Source organism: Haliotis asinina, chromosome 8 (assembly GCF_037392515.1).
Source record: "Haliotis asinina isolate JCU_RB_2024 chromosome 8, JCU_Hal_asi_v2, whole genome shotgun sequence".
NCBI lineage: Eukaryota > Metazoa > Mollusca > Gastropoda > Lepetellida > Haliotidae > Haliotis > Haliotis asinina.
Window position 1 is genome coordinate 38741486 of NC_090287.1, and position 20452 is coordinate 38761937.

At 39.4% G+C, this 20452-nt stretch overlaps 1 protein-coding gene across 1 annotated transcript; it reads right to left on the reverse strand.

The window, feature by feature from the left end:
- Positions 1-15412: 15412 nt before the first annotated feature.
- LOC137294702 (uncharacterized) lies at positions 15413-17586 on the reverse strand. Its single transcript, XM_067825777.1, has one exon. It carries the CDS (start codon positions 17584-17586, stop codon positions 16483-16485), a length of 1104 nt encoding a protein of 367 aa, XP_067681878.1. The 3' UTR covers positions 15413-16482.
- Positions 17587-20452: the final 2866 nt, after the last annotated feature.

Consider the following 20452-nt stretch of genomic DNA (forward strand, 5'->3'; position numbering starts at 1 on the left):
TCTCGACTACCGCTGCTACTACTGCTAGTGCTACATCTAATGCTACAGTTATTACTACTGATTGCAAGGATCGGGTTTTATGACATTTATCGAGTCGTATTGATATGTATATTGGATGTCAACAGATCCTTTCTGTATACAATAGATACATAAATGTATCTGCTTTTACTAAAATACCGGCGTTATCGTGCAGTGAGATACCGAGTAAAACAACTACCACACACAGAATACTTACTCTAAATCATTCTCTGTGTGTTGTTTTAACTTTGATTTTTATTATGTGTTGTTGTTGTTGTTTTTGCTGTTGTCTTCTTTTCGTTTCTTTGGTTTCCGTTTGTTTAATTTGGGGTTTTTATTGTTGGATTATTTGGGGTTTGGGGGAGGGGGGTTGTTTTCTGCTTGTTTTTGTTTTGTTTTGTTTTGGGGGTTTTGGTTGGTTGGTTGGTTGGTTGGTTGGTTGGTTTGGGGGAGGGGATGGGGATTTGGGGGTTTGGGTTTGCACTTTTTTGTTTTTGTTTATTTGTTGCTGTGCATCTTTCATTTATTTTTCTAATTTAATTATTATTATTTTTCAGTTATACAAAAGTAGAGTCTACTCGTTTCGGACACTGGAGGGTTGCCTACTGGTTAAAACGGTTGCTCGTCTTGCGGTTTGATTCCTTACGTGGGTGCTTGTGAAATATACTTTAATAGGTTCCCTCTGTGACATTACTAGGCTGCTACCTACAGCGGCTATATGCCACACACACTCACTGAAATGCGTGGCTTCACGAGAGGATGTTTAAAATTTAAATGTTCACTTCAGAGGGAGTTCATATTATATATGCATGTGTATCAATAGAAATATATATTTCAGAGGTGAGTTAAATGCAGACTTCAAAATCGGGGCTGCCCTATCGGGCCTTTTTGGGGGGACAAAGACCATTGGTGATTTGGGTGGGGTGGAGGGGTGGGGTGCGCACATCTTAATGATCCACTCCCTGCAAAGACAACACGTTTTGTTATATTTTCCCTGTTCGTACTTTCTTTGTGACAAAACTACAAATAAGTCAAGACATAAATATGATTTCTAGAGTTCCCGTCAATGTCCAAGAGGTAGGAAAAATGTCTTTGTTCCTAGAATACGAACACTTTATGTTTTACTAATCACCTTCAAATTATAATCATCGTTATTAGAAATGCCAGAGTTCCCGTCAATGTCCAAGAGGTGGAAAAAAGTTTCTTTGTTCCTAGAATACGAACGCTTTATGTTTTACTAATCACCTTCAAACCATAATCATTGTTATTAGAAATGTAACGAATACAAGGTATGGAATTTCGGTAGATGCTTCATAAAGGAAATTAAAAAATATTCTTTTGTGCTTTAAATATATTATAAAATTAGAACCTGATTTTTTTCTATAGAACGGAAGGCGTTAACGCTCGGACAAAGCTTATCATATACAATAGGATCTCGTTGGTCAAGAGTTTCCTATTAATCGCATGGGTTGTTAATAACATAGTGATTGACAGCCTGAAATGTATACCCTTATTGATAGTGTTTATACAGTAACTGGACAACAGTGGACAAGGATGGTCGTGTGGGCAGCTATCAAAGACAGCCGGGTTTCCTATTTCATTTTGATATTTTTTACGGAAAAAAATACTGTCGATTATTAGTCCATGGTCAAACCTAAGTAGCCCCCTATAGTCAGTGTCCGCGAGGGCTGGGTAATTACATCGCCGACAGCTGCAGCGGGGTTGATGAATTAACAAAATGCAGGATGGAAGTGGCTTTTGAAAACCCGCATATTATATTCAAGGCGAGTGTTGACCCACGGGGGTAGTGGGGTAAAGGGATGCTGTCCAGAGCGGGAAGTGGTGTTTGGGGTAACAAGGGCAGATGAGGATACGCTATTTAACCGCGGTCATTGTGATGACCAATCGTGGACAGGGATTAGGCCAGCTGGACTTACACATACGGCTACGGCAACCTTTATTTGCTGATGGATAGGTGGGGGATGTCGGGAGTACTGAGGGTCAGCTCCCCTTCAAGATCACCTGCTGAGCTCCACTGGTCAAACAAAACCCGGAAAAAATTGAATACGAGGCAAAAGGTGACACAAGCAACGGAACAAAAGTTCATTTTTTAACCCAAGCGGCCCCGTGCCCTTGTGGCCCCTCGTCCGATAATGACTGACCAGGGAGGGGACGGAAATCTGACCGTTACCCCCTTCCCTCACTCCATCGACTCACATTGTATTACAACAGTGTGATGAGGTGAGGGGTTAGATCAACTCCACTAGGGTCATATCCGAGTCATTTAAATTCAAAATATGAATGCGACGACATGGCTGGAGAGCCTTTGTGGTCAATATCTGACCATTTGTCTTACCTGTTGACCGACACGTCGCACCTGTTGGCTTGGCGTCAGGGATTTTATTATTACTCGATTCAATTCATTTTTTTTTTCTTTTTCATTTGACATCCGCTCTATTGCCGTGTGAAAATATAGTTAATGCGTTTCCTTGTGAACAGATTGAGAATGGCTGAACGGCTGACCGTCGTTAAAGGTGACATGTAGGCTATGAAGAACATCTGAAATGGCTTTTTTTAAAACATTTTTTAAAAAAGTCCGAGATATAATAAAAAATATGAACATCAAGAAGTCTCAAGTTCACACACGTAATTCCAGTTCAGTTTGAGAAAGGGATTTATAAAAAAAGAACTCTCGTCTTGTGTAAATCGATACATAATATTAAGCGCTGAAAGATAATACAACTTAAATATCGCGAGATGTATGAATATTCGAATATATCCTCAAGTCTGCACGGGAAAAAAAAGAAAACAAAGATTAACTACACACGTCATGGCTTAGGATGTGATCATTTGTGATAAATATCTTGTCTGATGTTTCGGTGAAACTGCTTTTAAATATATATTCGTCTACCCCTGCAGACATCTTACCAAGACATCAGCTATGATTGATGAACGCATATGCAGACAGTGGAATCAATATCAAACATCAATATTTCAAGTGGCATTTTTGGAGTTCCACGATTTAGGAATACGGAATTGACTAACCGATTATAACTTTGTTAATTATAACCGATTATAACTTTGTTAATTATAACCGATTATAACTTTGTTAATTATAACTGATTATAACTTTGTTAATTATAACCGATTATAACTTTGTCTTTAAATGGAAACATGGCTTTGGCCCGTGAAGATCGAATAGGACTTCAGTGCACCATGTTTGTCGTAAAAGACGTCTAAAAGGTTTGGGTGGTCGGCTTCCTGTCTTGGTTTATGCATGTCCCTATTGTATCTGTCGATGCTCATGACATCAATCACTAGATTGTCTGGTTCAGACTAGATTAACAGACCGCTTAAATATAGCTGAGACCGGCATTAACCATCAAATAAATGTTGTCGGCTGTATTGTGTGTGTGAAAGAGTGAGTGACAATGGATTTTCGCCACTTTTAGCAATGTTTTAGCAGTAGCAGGATAGGCACCTCAGAAATAGGTTCGTAAGAGCTCATGCAATAAGTACAAGACAGCCTCGCCGTGGCAGTACATAGTGTTTATATTAAACACAGCTTCGTCTTGTGTCTTCCTCTTAAAGATACTTAAACAACGACACAACCGTTCTACGTGAACGTGTTGTGGACATATGCAAGCGTGTATGAGTTTCTATGACGAAAATATTTGGGTCTTTTCTGTTCTAAATTGACATGAAAGTCAACAATGTACAAGACAAAACTAATCATCATTACCGAAATTAAGTTTCACAATAATTTTAAATTGATGAGGTACATATTTCCTTAATATCGTCTTAACAACCACCATTGATCACCAGCTCGATTAACTGCAAGTAGATTCGATAGAGTCAGGTCACAGGGGATATGACTCTCACTCCATAAAGCATTTAAAAGGCTGAGGTGGTTGTTCATCCCAAACCTAACACAAACATACGACTGTCGCTGCTCAACGCTCGCTGTGTGAAACTCGGTCCACTGGCAGAGAGAACATCGTTCATAAAAGGACATGTCCGAATATTTCATAAATAAAAAATGCGGACTCATGAAAAGGAGATTTATTGGGATAAATATAATAAAAGCACAGCCATACTGTTTTAGGCTTTTACAAAACATTTTCTTGTGTCAATTACATGAAAAATACATCTGAGTAATGTATATTTGTACCGTGTGAGCCATGTTTGTGCGATGCATGTGGAGTATGTTTTCTGTCTTCATCTGATCTCACACACTGATCATATCACCTCGTAGGGTCTATCTTGTATTTTATCCATTCTGTCCGTTTTAAAACATACTATAGGAGTTTTGGTGCCTGCAACAGGGGAGGGTTTACAGTGTTTACCGATTAATATGTTTTTACTGGTTTAACATTAATCATTATGCAAATATGCTCTAACACTACATTAAAGTTTTAGATTTCTTCATTTTACTGATTATGAAAGTCGTCAATTTTTCTTACTTCACTCGTACTGTCGTTTGTGGCTGTGTCAGAGGTCGACTGCACGCCTTACGTTCAGGATTCGGACCATCGTTGGCACATTTTAGGTGGCACAGTTACGTTGGTTGATGTAAGCCCATACGGCCAGGGTATATGGGGCGAAATATAATTATTGGTTTTTTTTATAAATATCGTCACATGCCGTCTGTACCCATGGGCGTGTTGAATAATAACATGATTAAACAATGGTTTTGGTGTGAACTGAAAAACAGAAGTGCAAACAACTTACGGTCAGTTCTTCATAATATACACCCGAGAAGATCCGGTTTTGAATTGGGGTACACGTGAGGCGACGAACGGGATCGGGTGGTCAAGCTCACTGACAAAACTGACACACGTCATCGCTTGACCAACTGCGGAGATGGGCACTCATGATGTTGATCAATGGTTTGTCTGGTCCATAACCGACTGTTTACAAACCGCCACCATATTGATACAGTACTGCTGAGTGCGGCGTTCAACAACAGTCACACTAGACTCACATAATACTCACATATAATATGTATAGCCTAACTGCTCCTACACATTACAGAACACAAGGATTTTTTTTCCAAAATTGGGCACGAATTATTACAGTGAAATTCAAATAAGATGAATGTGGGCGGTTGCCATTTTGTCGAGACATCAAAAGGGTTTCATCATCATTGTGTCAGCGTAATTCAATGCCATAAATGTGTTACAAGTAAATTGTCAATAAAAATCCAAGCGTTATGATGTCTTTGTTCAACAAATTCATACAACCGGCATTTTTTGTGTGGCATTTAAGGACGGGCGGTTTTATATAGATTATAAAATCATCAATTAAATCGTCAGTACCATAAAACGAAAAGATTTTTAAAAATAGAAAAATTATCAAATCAACGCATTAAAGCATAATACTTTTCACGAAACCATTTCACTGACCGCGTTACTCTGATGTACATTATGAATGACAATCCACAGGATTTAATCTACATGATTAATCCTAAACTGTAAAAATTACTCACCCGTACAGATGCTAATGACTTTTAAGCTCGACAGATGGGGGAATGTATTACCGTAGACAGTTTGCAGGCACTATGGACATCCATTTTCTATCGTATTATCACCATCATCAACATCATTCGGAGGTCTTGTATTCGAATTACTTATTGTTACTATTAGTATAAGTATGATTAAATTCAGTTATTTACAAATGTGCATTTCACTTTGTTAAGGTCGAATTTCTTGTTTATAGAACACGTGCATTTGTTTTCAAATTGATGCATGTATTTTATGTTGTTCAATCGACCCGGAACACCAACTGGTGAGGTGCAATACAGGTCGTGGTGATATCGGACGAATTAATTCAAGGAAATATGTGTCAAAAACATACACAGATCTGAATGCAGGTTTGCTTATTTTTCCAGCTGCAAATTTTGTCTATATGATGCATATGTTGTATATAAATGGGAAAAATGATATAAATAAGTTTCTCGTTTCTAAAAAGATAACGGAGCTACATTTGCATTTTTATTTGCAACAAACAAATGTGGCTCGAATAGTTTCTTTACAAACATACTTTTTCAATTTTGAAATTGTGAAAGGGTTATCTGCTATCACCCCCTTATTTACTTCTCACAGACGCAGTGTTATCGTTTTTTAACCAGTAACCTTTATTTGATGGGTTTATTTCTTTTTATCAGTTTAATAGGTTGAAAGATATATGTGTTTGAAAATGGTTATACGAAATCTGAAGGCACATGGATAATCTCGCTCAAGCGAACACCAGCAGCTGAGGGAGCCGTTTTGAAAAAGAACATTCAACGAACAAACTTATCGAAAAATCTTATCATTTTGCCCTTTCTTGCTGTCAAATTTCACTTAATTTCATTTCGAACATCTATCAACTCTTCAAGCCGCGCTGGACATAACATTCAGCCGATCTTTGTTGACCTGACATTACTCAAACAGCGTGTCGGAGAAAATAATCTTTCATCCCAGGGCATAAAAAGATGAAAGCACAAGTTTGGTCGTCCAAGCGTGAAAGATTCGATAACTCGCCTCGCGCCACGTGACAATAAAGCGCGTGCTCCGCTCGTGCCGCGGCCGGCGGAACTGACCAATGAAAATCCACGGGTTTTTTTAATAGAAAAGGGTGCGCCTTAATTTCACTCGAGTGCCCGTACGTCCTGCATAATAGTACCGGGTAGGAGAAATACAAAACAGTCCAGATGTCTTTTCAAGTACTAAAAAAAGATATTATATTCAAATTTTGGCCGTGTATGAGGTAAACACTAAATCCCAGTCTCAACCCGTGTTTAATCGTGGTCGCGGGCGGCTTTTATGTCTTATAACGTTGTGATGACAGATTAATATCCGAAGATTAGGCCACGTTCCAGCTCACTGCTGCGAGCTTCAATAAAGCTTCAACAACAGACCAACGTCGTAGAAGGTGTATTCTTTATGAAATGTTAATATTTTTTCTTTTACAGGTGGTTGAAGTTGAGACGAAGATCGCGACCTATTTCTTCGGATCACTTTAAGTAATTAATGCGAGTTTGGTTACAGACTGTTCTCACATAGTGTTTAACCCTCGATGTGGTCTAGTGTCCCCCCTTTATACCAGGGAGGACCATATTGGACTCATTGTTCTGTGGCCATCTTCATAAACAGTCAGAGCATCTTGCTTATGACATACGACACCTGTACTCTTTTAACCGTCGTGTTTTATTTAAAATGGTTTCATCTTTTAAAAGCGAAAAGGTAACCAGCATCTGCATATTTAAAAAATGTTTTAAAAGAACAAAATAGCTTTACAATAACATTAATGTAAATTAATTATGTAAATAATGTCAAAAGGAAAAAATACGTTAATTTCTAAATTTGAAAATTTAATCCGCAGATTCTAATAGCGGTTTAAGCAAATAAATGCTTTTAAAAGGAATTGATTACATTTAAATTTAGATAGATATTACATGGTGGGTATCCAAACGAAAGTGACCTAAATGCCTCTGGAAATGGGATTACAATATGGTAGGGCACAATACACATCATCAATGATGATGATCACTTGCCCGATAACGGTGTTATCGTCAGTGTAAACGCCGCTCCCATTGCAGTAAAGATGTTGGCTATCCATAGAACTTGGTTTTCCTGCTACAATACACGCAGTATGCACATACTATCTCGTTTCATGACGGGCTCATATTTACTATTTAAGTAAAATGTTGATTTGGATCTGTAAAATTCAGGTTATAAAAATTGATAACGATGTGAGTTTTCAAGACAAAGTGAATATATAACGGGACAGTGGCGTCATGTTTATTTCAATAAAATACTGATTTAAACAAACAAGGAAGCACATGGATGTACACGTGTTCCTTTATTTAATTCCAGATTTTCAATTCAAGGCGTGGAACATGGAAAGAACTCAGGAACTCCCCTCATTTGTCTCTGTCAGTATATACAGTATATACTGTAGCTGGTTTCGGAAGACTTCATTTTACAAGAAATGTCATTTGCACTTTTCCCCGTTTTTATTTTAAAATTTATTTTAATGCACAACGTTTTCTTGTTTTGTTTTTGTTTTAATCAAAATGTATTTTGTAATTTGCGAAAACGTTATTATATATATTTACAGCCTACAAAATACTTTGGAGATGGATGACACTGACATCACCTTTCATTCAATCGATATTTGTTTTAAGGTTTGAGAAATTATAGAAACAACAAAACGTACAGACTCTCCTCCTGATATATTTAAAAGATCACCATGCGTTTTCAGTGGCGTGAGAGAGTGAGTATGCCGCTTTTATCAATATATGTCCTAGCAGTATCACAGTATCCCCAATCATCAATACACGGGCAATGTACGTGCCCCTTTGTGACGGACTACTGCTGAAAGTGACGTAAAACAATATTCATTCATTAGGAAGATGGGGGAGGGGGGTTTAAAAAAATTATGGATGTCAGCTTCTTTTGTTATGAGGAACAAAACGTTTCGGAGTATATCCTTACTCCATCATCAAGTGAATGATACGAATTCATTCTTCTATAGTGTTTTTGGTCTGTTTTTCTTTTGGTCTGATGTATTTGGTTGTGTTGTTTTTTCATTTGGGGTTTGGAGTTTTCTTATCGTCACAAGTCACGGGACCATTGTCCCCAAAGATTGGGTTGTTAAAACGTCACTCCCTGGGCAAACGTTTTGTCGCTCTAACATCTTCAAGAATATAACAAAGGTTTTATGAGAAGCGCGTGAACAAGTCCGTGACCCAGGGCACTGTTGACAGTGTTTGTCTCTATCATAAGCGTCTCCTCAAGAAACCATCTGTAGTCAAGGACTCACCCTTGTTCCAGTATATGTACTGACAAAACAAAACATCTGCAAATAGTGCACCACATCGTAGAATGGCCACACTGTACCATATTGCAGTATTGTCATAGCGTACTATATTGTAGAATTGCCACTCTGTACCATATTGCAGTATTGTCATAGCGTACTATATTGTAGAATCGCCACACTGTACCATATTGCAGTATTGTCATAGCGTACTATATTGTAGAATTGCCACAGGTTACTATATTAAGAATTACCATACTGCACTAAATTGTAGAATTGCCACACTGTACTATATTGTAGAAATGCCACGGCGTACAATATTCTACAACTGCCACAGTGTACTACATTGTAGAAAGCCCATAGTGCACTATATTGTAGAATTGCCACGGCGTACTATATTGTAGAATTGCCACGCTGTACTATATGGTAGAATTGTCATGCTGTACTTTATTGTAGAATTGCCACACTGCACTATATTCTAGAATTGCCATAGGGTACTGTAGTCTAGAATTGCCACAGTGTATTATATTGTAGAATTTCTATGTCGTTTTATAACGTAAATCCCTGTTCTACTGACCACAATAAACTTGTTCGTCTAACACACTGTTTAATACATGTATTGTCTGTTACGTATTCTGATTAGCTCATGATGATTGTTTCGGAAACAACTGGAGGAACCTTATGTAATCCTAGCCTTACTTGCGAACATTTCTGGAGATGTTTTTCTGATGTGTCATGACGTCGGAAGTCCCGTCTGTATATCGTGGATGTAGGTGAGTGGTGCGTGCGTGCGCGCGTGTGTGCGTTTGGCAGACATGTTTTGGGGTATATTCAGAAACATGAGGAAAATGCATTATGTATAGAACATTTAATTTTCGTGTCACATGACATGTTCATTCGACCTGCTTTTTGTTGTTTTTATTTGCCACCTGCCTCTATCAGTTTATACATCACTTGTTATTCAATTACACGCCGATGTTAATGATAATGAGCTGTTTGTCACAGCACACCATAGTTCTCGTCACTTGGTTGTTGTGACTTTAACTTTACAGCGATGTAAGAATCTACACAGACACGCCCCTCTATGCAGTGAACGAGACGCTGTCATCCATAAAGTATGGTTTAGTATTGACTCACGAAATTCTAGAATGACGCTCAACAAAATGCCGAGTGACCTTAAAACATTTCCATTTTAAACCATGGTTGTGTTAGACTTATAAACATACATACTGTCGAAGTCCGAAGCGATATAAGTAGAAGTCATTATATTAAAGTTTAATATTTGTTGGATGTTATCATTTGTTTTTTATCTAAAGAGCCCTATTGTAGATACCCATTTAAAACAGCTAAATACGACTGTAATTGCCACCAGCTGCGGTTGTTTATTGTAAACAATTCATCTTTTCGGTGCTGTTTGTATGTACTTTTAGTTTTTTATTATTGTTGGGTTTTTTTAACCATTCAGGGTGTGTCCTATCATAATAGTGCGCATTTCTATCCGACACGATGAAATTGTATGGAAACTTTGTTCTTAAGCAAAGAAGGTCTGATGAAGAGGGCAATGGTTAAAGGGAGATAACTCTGTATGTACTAATTCAATCGATTTTCTGCGCACACTGGAGACATCGAATGTGTGGAGAGAGCGATGACAAACCACGGAGTATTCTGCACAAGTAAAATCAAACTATGTGGACATTTGTAGAATTTGAGTTATTTCGAATTCTGAGACGTAATTTTATGTATTTTACGAATTAACGCACAAATAAGATTATGCCATATGCAGACGCCAACAGACACCAGTTACCAGTTCAGTAGTTTTCGTTAACATGTCGCACTACTTCGTGTATTTGTGACGTTAAACCATATTGTCATGTACCATGTAGACTTCCACTAATTCTACATCACGTCATTAATTTATAACATCTGTACACCAGGCTAATATCTTTAGCTCAGTGGTTAAGGCGTTTGGTCATCACACAGAAGACCCAGGTTCGATTCCTTACATGAATGCAATGTTTAAAGCCAATTTCCGATTTAACACTCGTAAATCTTCGGATATTTCCGTTTTTCACACCGGAAGTCAAGTTAAGTTCGGTTTGAGGTTTAGTTCTTATTTTGTGTTCAAAGGTTAAGCAGTGTTTTGTATCGGAATGTTTTAAATATTTACTCATTAATGACCAGTGATGTCTGATATGCCCTGACCAGGTCAAGTAGCTGTCTAAAATCATAGGGCTTGTTTTGAGAGCGGAGGGACTAGTTTAAACTAGTAACCACGGTACTGATGTAAAAATTGGTTTTTGCTTTGTTTCAATGTGCCAGATATTATTTATTTTGTCATGATTAAAAGTTTGTAGTAAAATCGTAATCGTGATTTTGTTGTGGTTATCAAACATTAACTCGATCATATGTAGGTTTTTGGTTAAAAGAAATTCTTGCAATATGTGTCAAAACATATCGCAATGTAAACTGTTGTATCACAATATATCACAATATGAAAATTCTTTGCAATACTCATTCTACAAACGATATTACTTCATCTCACACTTTCCATGATTCCTATATTACATGTGATATTATTCTATGTTACACTTTACATGATTTTACACTACACGCGATACTCGGCGAAAGTTTGTTTCACGCACTATGTAACCTTGTAACGCCATATTTGCCAGATTTTAATGGGACAAAAGGTTTAGACGAAAAATGAGCACACAGAGACAAAATAATTCATAAAATGGTTTTACTGTGCATTTTAATGTGCCATCATATTGCCACAGCCGCTGACCGCCACCAGCTCCACAAAGATAGGTACACACGCACTGATCAGTACGGTCAAGGGGAGATAATCTCCTCAACCTTGGTGGATTGGCCGACATGCGTGTAACGGGTCTAACTGATATTGTACCTGTGTAAACAGCAATGAACAACAGCGAAGAGGGAAATGTCACTAATATATGTATTCTGTATAATATTATAGCTACTTAGTTGCCAAGAACAAGAAATATATGCAAGCTTCCCTATTTACCAGTATAGTGTAGGTGTAATACTTATGTACCTACTGCTTAATACTCAAAACGCCAACATATTGGAAAATATCGGTTGTTTCTTTGGTTGTTTGTCTGGTTGTTTCTTTAGTTGTTTGTCTCGTTTGTTTGGCTGTTTTTTTAGAAAGTTTATTGTTAAACGCTGCACGTAGCAATATTTCAGCTATTTGGCGGCGGCCTGTAAATAATCGATTTTGGACCAAACAATCTAGTGGTTAACAGCATGAACATCGATCTACTCACATGGGATACGATAGTATGCGTCAACCAGTTCAGCGACTCTGACCACCTGATCACCAAACATGGGATGCTGAAGACCCATTCTAATTCGGATCTTCAAACAAATCTCAAACAAATCATCGAGAGTTCCAATGAAATAACTCTCTGATTAAATGAAACACACTGAGAGTAATCCAGTGCAGGCAATGCACAAGACCTGTCCCGAAAGTAGGTCACGAGAGAACACAGAGAGACTAAAGACAATCGGCCCATTTTCAGTATAATAGTTCCAATCATGCGCCACAACTCTCTATGAGTTGAAGGCCGATGATTAAATGAAAATTAGTAAAATTAATGAAAAATAAATATAACAACAAGGCCTTTTCTGGCTAGGATAGTGTGGACCCCAGTCGTGGCTTATAGTTGATATATATTTTAGGTGCGCTTCAGGTACTTCTACAAATCAGTGTGCAAAACAGACACTGGCCCGCTAGCCCATGGCTGGTAAAAATCCCGGCTGGCTACTGAATTTTCATGGTTTTATTTTGTAAATATCTCACCCTCTCCGACTTGTTAAGTTATAATACGCCTTGAAATCAGGCAAAGTTTGTGCCCTGACAAATGATCATCACTGGATTTTAACTTTTTGTAACATTGTGCTTAGTTTCCATTCATATTTCATAATTATTTTGTGGGATAAGAACTTTGAGGCATAGTTCGCCCGACTGGCTGGAGAAATTTGGAAAGTATTCCCCACACTGCCACAAATACCTTTCTTTGTTGATTGGGCCGGTGAGGTAGCTTAATGGTAAGGGCGTGGGTTCTTCACGCCGAAGACCCGGGTTCGATTCCCCACATGAGCAAAATGTGTAAAGTCCATTTCTGGGGTCTCCCGTCGTGATATTGCTGGATTATTGATAAAAGGCGGCTTAAAACAGTACTCACCCACTGACTCTTTGTTCAAGCTAGCCTGGACGACTTGCATTAAAATCAACCATGACATAAAATCACACGTCCTGTATTTTGGAATGTTCATAGACGTTCGGGAACGGTTGTAGAAACTCAGAACTACAGAAGCACTCATAGGTCAACTGTTCATGTCCGTGGACTCATGATGTGATTTCTATCGTTTTGTTTTCGCCTTTAGTGAGCGGGTGAGATGTGTTAACGACTTTCTCAGCAATGTTCCAATGAAGTGTACATGATGAGAATCGAACCCAGGTAGTCGGCAGCTGTCCAGATCTTCGAAGCTCTGTTAGAGCTAAGATATTCGTAAGTGCCTAACACTAACCTTAACATACGACTAACTTAACATTAAGAAAATCTAGTACCATGTTCTTCCATATTTGACACTCCTCAGCTCCGGACACGGTATCTCGGACTGACACAACCACCTACCTAACTCCATTTCTTAAACAATGTTTCGATTTTTGTTCAGTCCTTGAGTTTATACAAGGTCGTCAATCGGAATGTGAATCTCAACGGTTTGGTCATTGGTGGCTTAAAACAGTCATCGTCTCGCTAAAAGATACCAACACAACGCCAATACTTTATATAAGAACAACAAGAATGTGCGACAAGAGCTCAACAGCAGTGCATGAATGACAACTGGGTCGTGTATTCCAGTGACTCTATTATTCACAGACCGCTTCTATATTGCTGCAAAATTTGCTGAAAGCGGTGTTAAACGACCAACCAACCAGCTGGAGGCGTAGGCTTACCTGTTCTGTGCTAAAGATATGACCACCATAACATCTGAACGTAGACCAAAAGACTTCAGGCTAATTCTCATATGTAGATCCAAATGTGTGTGTTTGTGTGTGTGTGTGAGAGAGAGAGAGAGAGAGAGAGAGAGAGAGAGAGAGAGAGAGAGAGAGAGAGAGAGAGAGAGAGAGAGAGAGAGAGAGAGAGAGAGAGAGAGAGAGAGAGAGAGAGAGAGAGAGAGAGAGAGAGAGAGAGATGCAGTGAAAACAACATTTATGAAAGTCTCATGACTTATTCCTGGCAGATTTACTCCATGCTGTTATGCATCCCAGAACACACTAGTGCTGAAATGACTTAGGTCTAACATTCATAGGAATAGATTTATTAGCATTTTCTAATGATTGTTATCTGTATCCGTGGGTGGAAAAGGGCAGGTGTCATTTGTTAGCCCAGTCGATTTCAAAGTTGAATACGAATTTTAGTAACCTGGAAACATGGCCATGAGGGTGTGGAGTGAGTGAGTGAGTGATATCTGCTGAGTGACGGATATTGTGACGTGAAACATTGACATTACAATTGTTTGATTGTTTGTTCGTTTGTTACCTAACGAACTGTATATTCGAGCTGTACTGTAGTCTAGACATGACAATCCAGTGACTGACATCATGAGCACCGATCAACGCAGTTATTACCAATGATAAGCAACTGAAAAGAAAACCGGTCATAAACCTGAGCAGGTTCTATGCATAGCACAAAGCACATCTCTACTCCAGTGTCCCTCGAAGTAACGCAGATCTTGTTTGACAATAGTGGGCAAACCAGTCTTACTCGCTTATTTACTTTCTAAAATCGACACTTGTACCAGTAACAGCAGCAAATAAACAGGTTTACTGTTATACGTTGCTTTAGTTTCGACCAAGAGTATTTCCAGTATGGGTCATTGACCGACACTGGTTCCGCTGGGTTTGTGAGGGCGATAGTGGCGGTGGCTGGAGCGTGGGGGAATATTAATAACCCCATTATGAAAGACAGCACATCTGCAGGGGGACCATTAGAATTCAATGAAAACTTAAACAGTGGGTCTCCCTAAACCCTCACAACAAAAACCACACATGCGCGTTTGAAAAATAATATTATACCCATTATTTCCGCATGAGGTATCTCAATTGAAATTATCCGAATTCCTGCGATGAAAAGGGTCTTCAAAAAGACCTTTAAAATCACGCTGTGGCTAAATGGTACTTAAAAACACGTTGCATTACACTTAGAACGCCGTGCCTGAAAAGTTCAACAGACATTCCAAATGTTTCAGACATAATTGTGTCCGTAAATTATTTTACCGACACACCCACCTACTTAAAAGTTACAATAAGACAGACACTTAATCGTAGCTGTAGCTGTTTGAACAGTCTAACAGTTTTAACGGCAGAAACAAAAACTCAAAGCTTCAGTTATGTTAACAAGGAAAGAAAATGTGTTAAGATGTTTTGCAGATTCAACGAAATATTTAAAACTGTTAGCTCCAGTTGGTTAATGTCAACATTTGTCGTTTGTCCACATTAAAAGTAATATGCGCAAATCACAAACTAATCAATAATCAAATCAATCAATAACAAAAGTGAAAATCAATACTTTAATTTATATAACAATATTATGATTATGCAGCGGATGTATTATGTGTACTATATTATGACATTATAATTCACAACATACCTTCATGAGAAGACACATATAAAAATGACTAAACATGGTAAGGTGAATATGCTGCAATAGTGATTGGTACTGTTTGTATCGACAATGGGAGCGCCCCTGGATCAATCAGAAATTATCCGCCGCTCTGAAAGTCCGTTCCATGAATTCAGGTAAGTCGTGGTTACTTAAAGGCGGAGCATCCACCGATGGAAATCAGTCTCACATAATACCCATTCTTTAATATAAAGTTTGACAAGTCAGTTTTTTTTAGTCTTTTTTCTTCTAATTATCACGCAATATTATGATAGAAGTGAATATGTACAGTATAATTTTCACTACTTTTCATAAGAAAAGCTCAATCATGAAGATATCACGGACTAATTTCATGAATAAGACTGTTAGTTGTCTCCTTTGTAAGAATTCCAATGTCAGTTGTCTCCTCTATAAGAATTCCATATACAATGGAAGCTGTCATAACCGGCATCTGTCCAATCCGGCAAGCTGTCACCACTGGCACAAAATATCAGTCCCATCCACGGCTTGTACATCGGCTCTACAATTCGGCACATTGTCTAAACCAGATTATTTCTTTAGTCCCAGTGAGTTCCGGTTTTATGGATCTACGGGTTACGTATGCCACAATACATTGCAAAAACACAAGCACCACAAAGTTCAGATGCCCATCGTCTCATTTTCATTTGGCGTCATTCATGACACTGTCCACATTCAATTACTCGAGACAAACGTTTAAGCATGAAATGTACACGTAGTAGTACATATTCATGTACACACACTTGAGTTCCTTATTTACCGTTGTTTCTGACCGATGCGACTTCATATAAATATGCACGTGGATTCAAAGCTGTATTCTTCCTCAGTAGTGCCTCTCACTTGAAACTTTGTAAAATCCAGGAAAGAAAAAGAACAAGCATCAACAGATACGACTAGATATTGTCTTTCAGTTAATAAATAATGCACCAACAAAATCACAATCACAATACAATCACCGTGCATGCATGAACGGGTGGAATCGGGTCGGGTATGATGACAATGATTTGGTTGGAACAGGTTTCCAGACAGACGACTGAAGCAAATCCAGCCGTTGAGGAACAGCACTATGGCACAGAAGTCCTTTATGGGATGAATCTGGGTTCGGATTGGCACAGTTACACCCAATGTACGGACACCCACCTGCAAGCGGTGATTGAGGTAATGAATGCTTCTTGTTTTGCAGTGGGTGGCCAAGAGGCCATAAACTGTCACTTAAGGGCGCTACATGTGCGTCGGCCCGGTTCTTCATGCCATAATTGTAGTACAGAAACTCAGTTATAGGAAATCTGCTACCCATGGCACCAAGTCCATGGGCTTGGGCGACCTGAAGTCGGTCTATGAAGTCCTTGTATTCGAGGCCTTGCTGATGCCAATTTAATGGTGGCATTCCTGAAAGCATTTGATTCTTGGGGACATTAGGTTCCTTCCAGAATGATGCCGGCAGATGGCGCTGTCTGAGAGGAACTTCTGACTTCTCATCGTTTGATGCATAAACGTGTGCATGGTCGATAAATCCTGGCCTAAGGTGACGGGCGTCAATTTGACTTTTGGCCGACATTGGTAGCGATGACGACGTTGTAGGAAAACTGTTCATGACGGCCGGTGGAGGCGGGAGAAGGAAGGGATATTTTTCCGGCGTTGGAGAAACACGATCTTTACGGGTACAGGTGTTGGTCATTTGGTCAGTAGTGTCCTTAGATGACCAGTTGCTGTTGACAGAACACGCTTTCTGTGTTTGTTGAGCCACGGCGCACAATGCGGTTTCAGGGCCAGGCTTTAACAGATATGATAACTGCCGCTGGATATATCGTCGGTGATCGACGACCCGCTTAGATCTGTTGGGTGAAGCCAAAACCGTTTTTATATCCCTGGATACCAAGTTGACAAAACGCAGAAGAGAGGAGGCGTCAATCTCTGTTTCGTGATCTCTACCCCTGGAACTGTCGTCTGCTGTTTCCCGCCACGCGCAGGTTCCCGCCCTCTGCTCTTCTTGGCTACTGCCTCGGGTTCTGCGATGCACGTGTTGCACGCGGGAGGTTCGGCAGTCTTCTGTCATAACTGGGATACGCCACGCTGGTCGGGGAGGCCAGAAGTCTCGCGATGGCAGGCACTACACCACAAGGTAATTGTAGGGAATGTTAACATGTCCGTAATGCCGAAACTGGCTCCCAAGTCATCCTAAACATGCGAATTGGAAAGTGTCAAAACAAACAAAAATATATACCTCGTGCACGGATTCCCCCCTTATCGCTCTCTCATCTTGTTCCTGGTGTGCCGGAAAATTCTCAGTCCAAATTCCCTGAATTCGCGACTGAGGGTAGAGAATTCCGTCAGACTCTCTTAACAAAAGCCCGCTCTCCCGAGAATGGAAAAACGCCCGTCCCGAAATATGGCGTCTTTTTCTAACAATCTCGGATACCGGGGGGATAATGTCACTCCGGGGGAATTTTTAAAGTTACCCTGCTCTCACTTTGCACACATGTGTCAAAATGTCACTCGTGTTTCGAGAAAAGGGGAAGCAAATCACTTTCGAGTCAGCAAATTAAACTTTGTGTTTTCCCATTCCCTAAATTCTGCCCAGGAGCTATATAACGCACCACTGTGTTTTTACCAGTTCCCTAAAACAAAAGACAAGAAGGATAATTAGGTATGATGTCACATTATCTGATCCTGAACGTGGTATATGACAGAATGCATTTGTGGAAACATTTCTGGGAAACATGCACTGCTTAAATCCAATAACGTACCTTCACAAAGAATGATGATGTTATGACAATGTTAAAAACAGAAAAAAGTTATTTTTATGAAACGGTAAACATCTCACATATATTTCTAACAAAGATTTGTTTTGGGGAACATATCTCTGAATATATGTAATATTCTTGTGATTCGCTAAAAACGAACACATCAGCTGCAAACAATAAAGGCTGTGTCAGTTTTTAACATAGATATTAAGAGTTAAGATGAAACTAAACTAAACATACTTACTGTTTACATGCTTGTTTACAAAGCTCGTGTGAAATATATTTGTCGTATACGAAATATAATTAACAAAGTTTGCATATATAAGAGCTATTAACATAGTACGCTCTTTTCATGTTTTCATGACCCATGCATACCCGTGAAGGTCCCGGGATACTAACGTGATCGGGTGGTCAGACTTGCTGACTTGGTTGACACATGTCATCGGCACAGATCGATGCTCGTTTTGTTGATCACAGGATTGTCTGGTCCAGACTCGATTATTCACAGACCGTCACCATATAGCTGGAATATTGCTGAGTGCGGCGTAAAACTAAACTCATTCATTCATGACCCATGCATCTTCAGCAACCCATTATTGTCGTAAGAGGATCGGGTGGTCAGGCTCGCTGACTTGGCTGGTGCATGACATCGTATCCCAAGTACGTAGATGGCTGCTCATGACGAATTGTCTGGTTCCGACTAGACCGTTTACATATCTATACCTGGGATAAAAGCGGCGCTAAACAGCATACTATCTATAAATTATATTTCTTGAGCCTGAGCGACAGTCCAGGTGAGCTATTTCATTTGAATGTGTTAAGTGTAGAGTGCCGCGCCAAATAAAGAATAACATTCTAAAACATTCTAAATGCTACAGTTAACAATAGGGAATTGGGTGGTTGTATTGTGGGCTAGTGGGTAAGTCGTTCGCTCGTCTCGATTAAGACGGAGGTTCGATTCCCCAAATGGAAACAATGTGTCAAGCGCATTTGTCCCCCACTGCAGTGTTCCTGGATTATTGCTTTAATCATAAAACCGTAACTCACCGATACGTGTAATAGGCACATAAATGAAAAGTGATTGTCGATCCTATACGGACTCTCAGTCCCACTCTGAAAGCCTTTCATAAGAACATGTTGTATTCTAATTTCTCTGTTTGTGAACCAATCTTCTCCGACATGCACGTGTGTTGGAATATTGAAGTAACGGTACATTGAATAATTGGAGTACCATCGCAGATGTTCACTCATCAGACAGATTCACTAATTAGATTTCAAATACCTAAGTGAATTTTTACATAAATATTACATACTTCATATCCGACGGAGTATAATCTCAACGCCTGTTTAAGCGTTCAGTTTGAGAAATAAGTTCAAATATGCATAAAATGTCTTTAAAAGGTTGAAGACTTACCACAACACACACGTGTTCATCTTCGCCAAACCGTTCAGAATACGCCGTCATCAAATACATGTTAAATATTTCATTCCACAGTCGACACCCAATACACGTGACCCGACCATTAAGTCATGTTTGGACTTCATAAATGTCCAACGACGTGCTGAGATTGTTTCGGGTATGCCAGCTGGGTGCTGTTGTCGGGACAACCCGCCTTTCATATTCACAGCAGTTGCTCGGGAGAGTTGACATTCTCCCATACTATTTCCGAGGGAGTTGTGATTGCTTATTTTTAAACTGCAAGTACAGGAATTCCGAATGATTTCATGGGCAATGGGGGCTCAGCTAATGCTGTGGTCTGTGATATATCGGGTGGACCACCTCTGGTAGGATTCATCGTCGGGAAAAGTACTGTACGGTATTACGTTGCTGTTTGTTCAAACGTAAAGTTGGCAAGAACAGTACGGTCTGTCCTTTTGGGCGTGTTAGTCTGTTACCATTTGGGGGCTGTTTGAGTCATCTTTTTGTTGTTTGTTAGTTTGTCTGGAGCGCGCTTTGTCCCCGAATATATATAATATTGATAGTAGCAAATAAACCCAGGATGGCAGATTCAGGACCTGGTGAAAATCTATACTTGCGTCTTTCAGAGCATTTTGTAAAGCTTTAGCATTGCAGGGAGGGCTAGGTGGAATGGAAGATAATGTGCTTCAGGGACTGTCTCCACGTTCGTTGTCTTTGTATGTTTTGGGGGTTGTATTGCTTTTGTTTTGTTTTTGTTT

Excerpts from the sequence above, each read along its gene's own strand:
- LOC137294702 (XM_067825777.1), bottom strand. The coding sequence starts at position 17,586 with ATGACAGAAGACTGCCGAACCTCCCGCGTGCAACACGTGCATCGCAGA.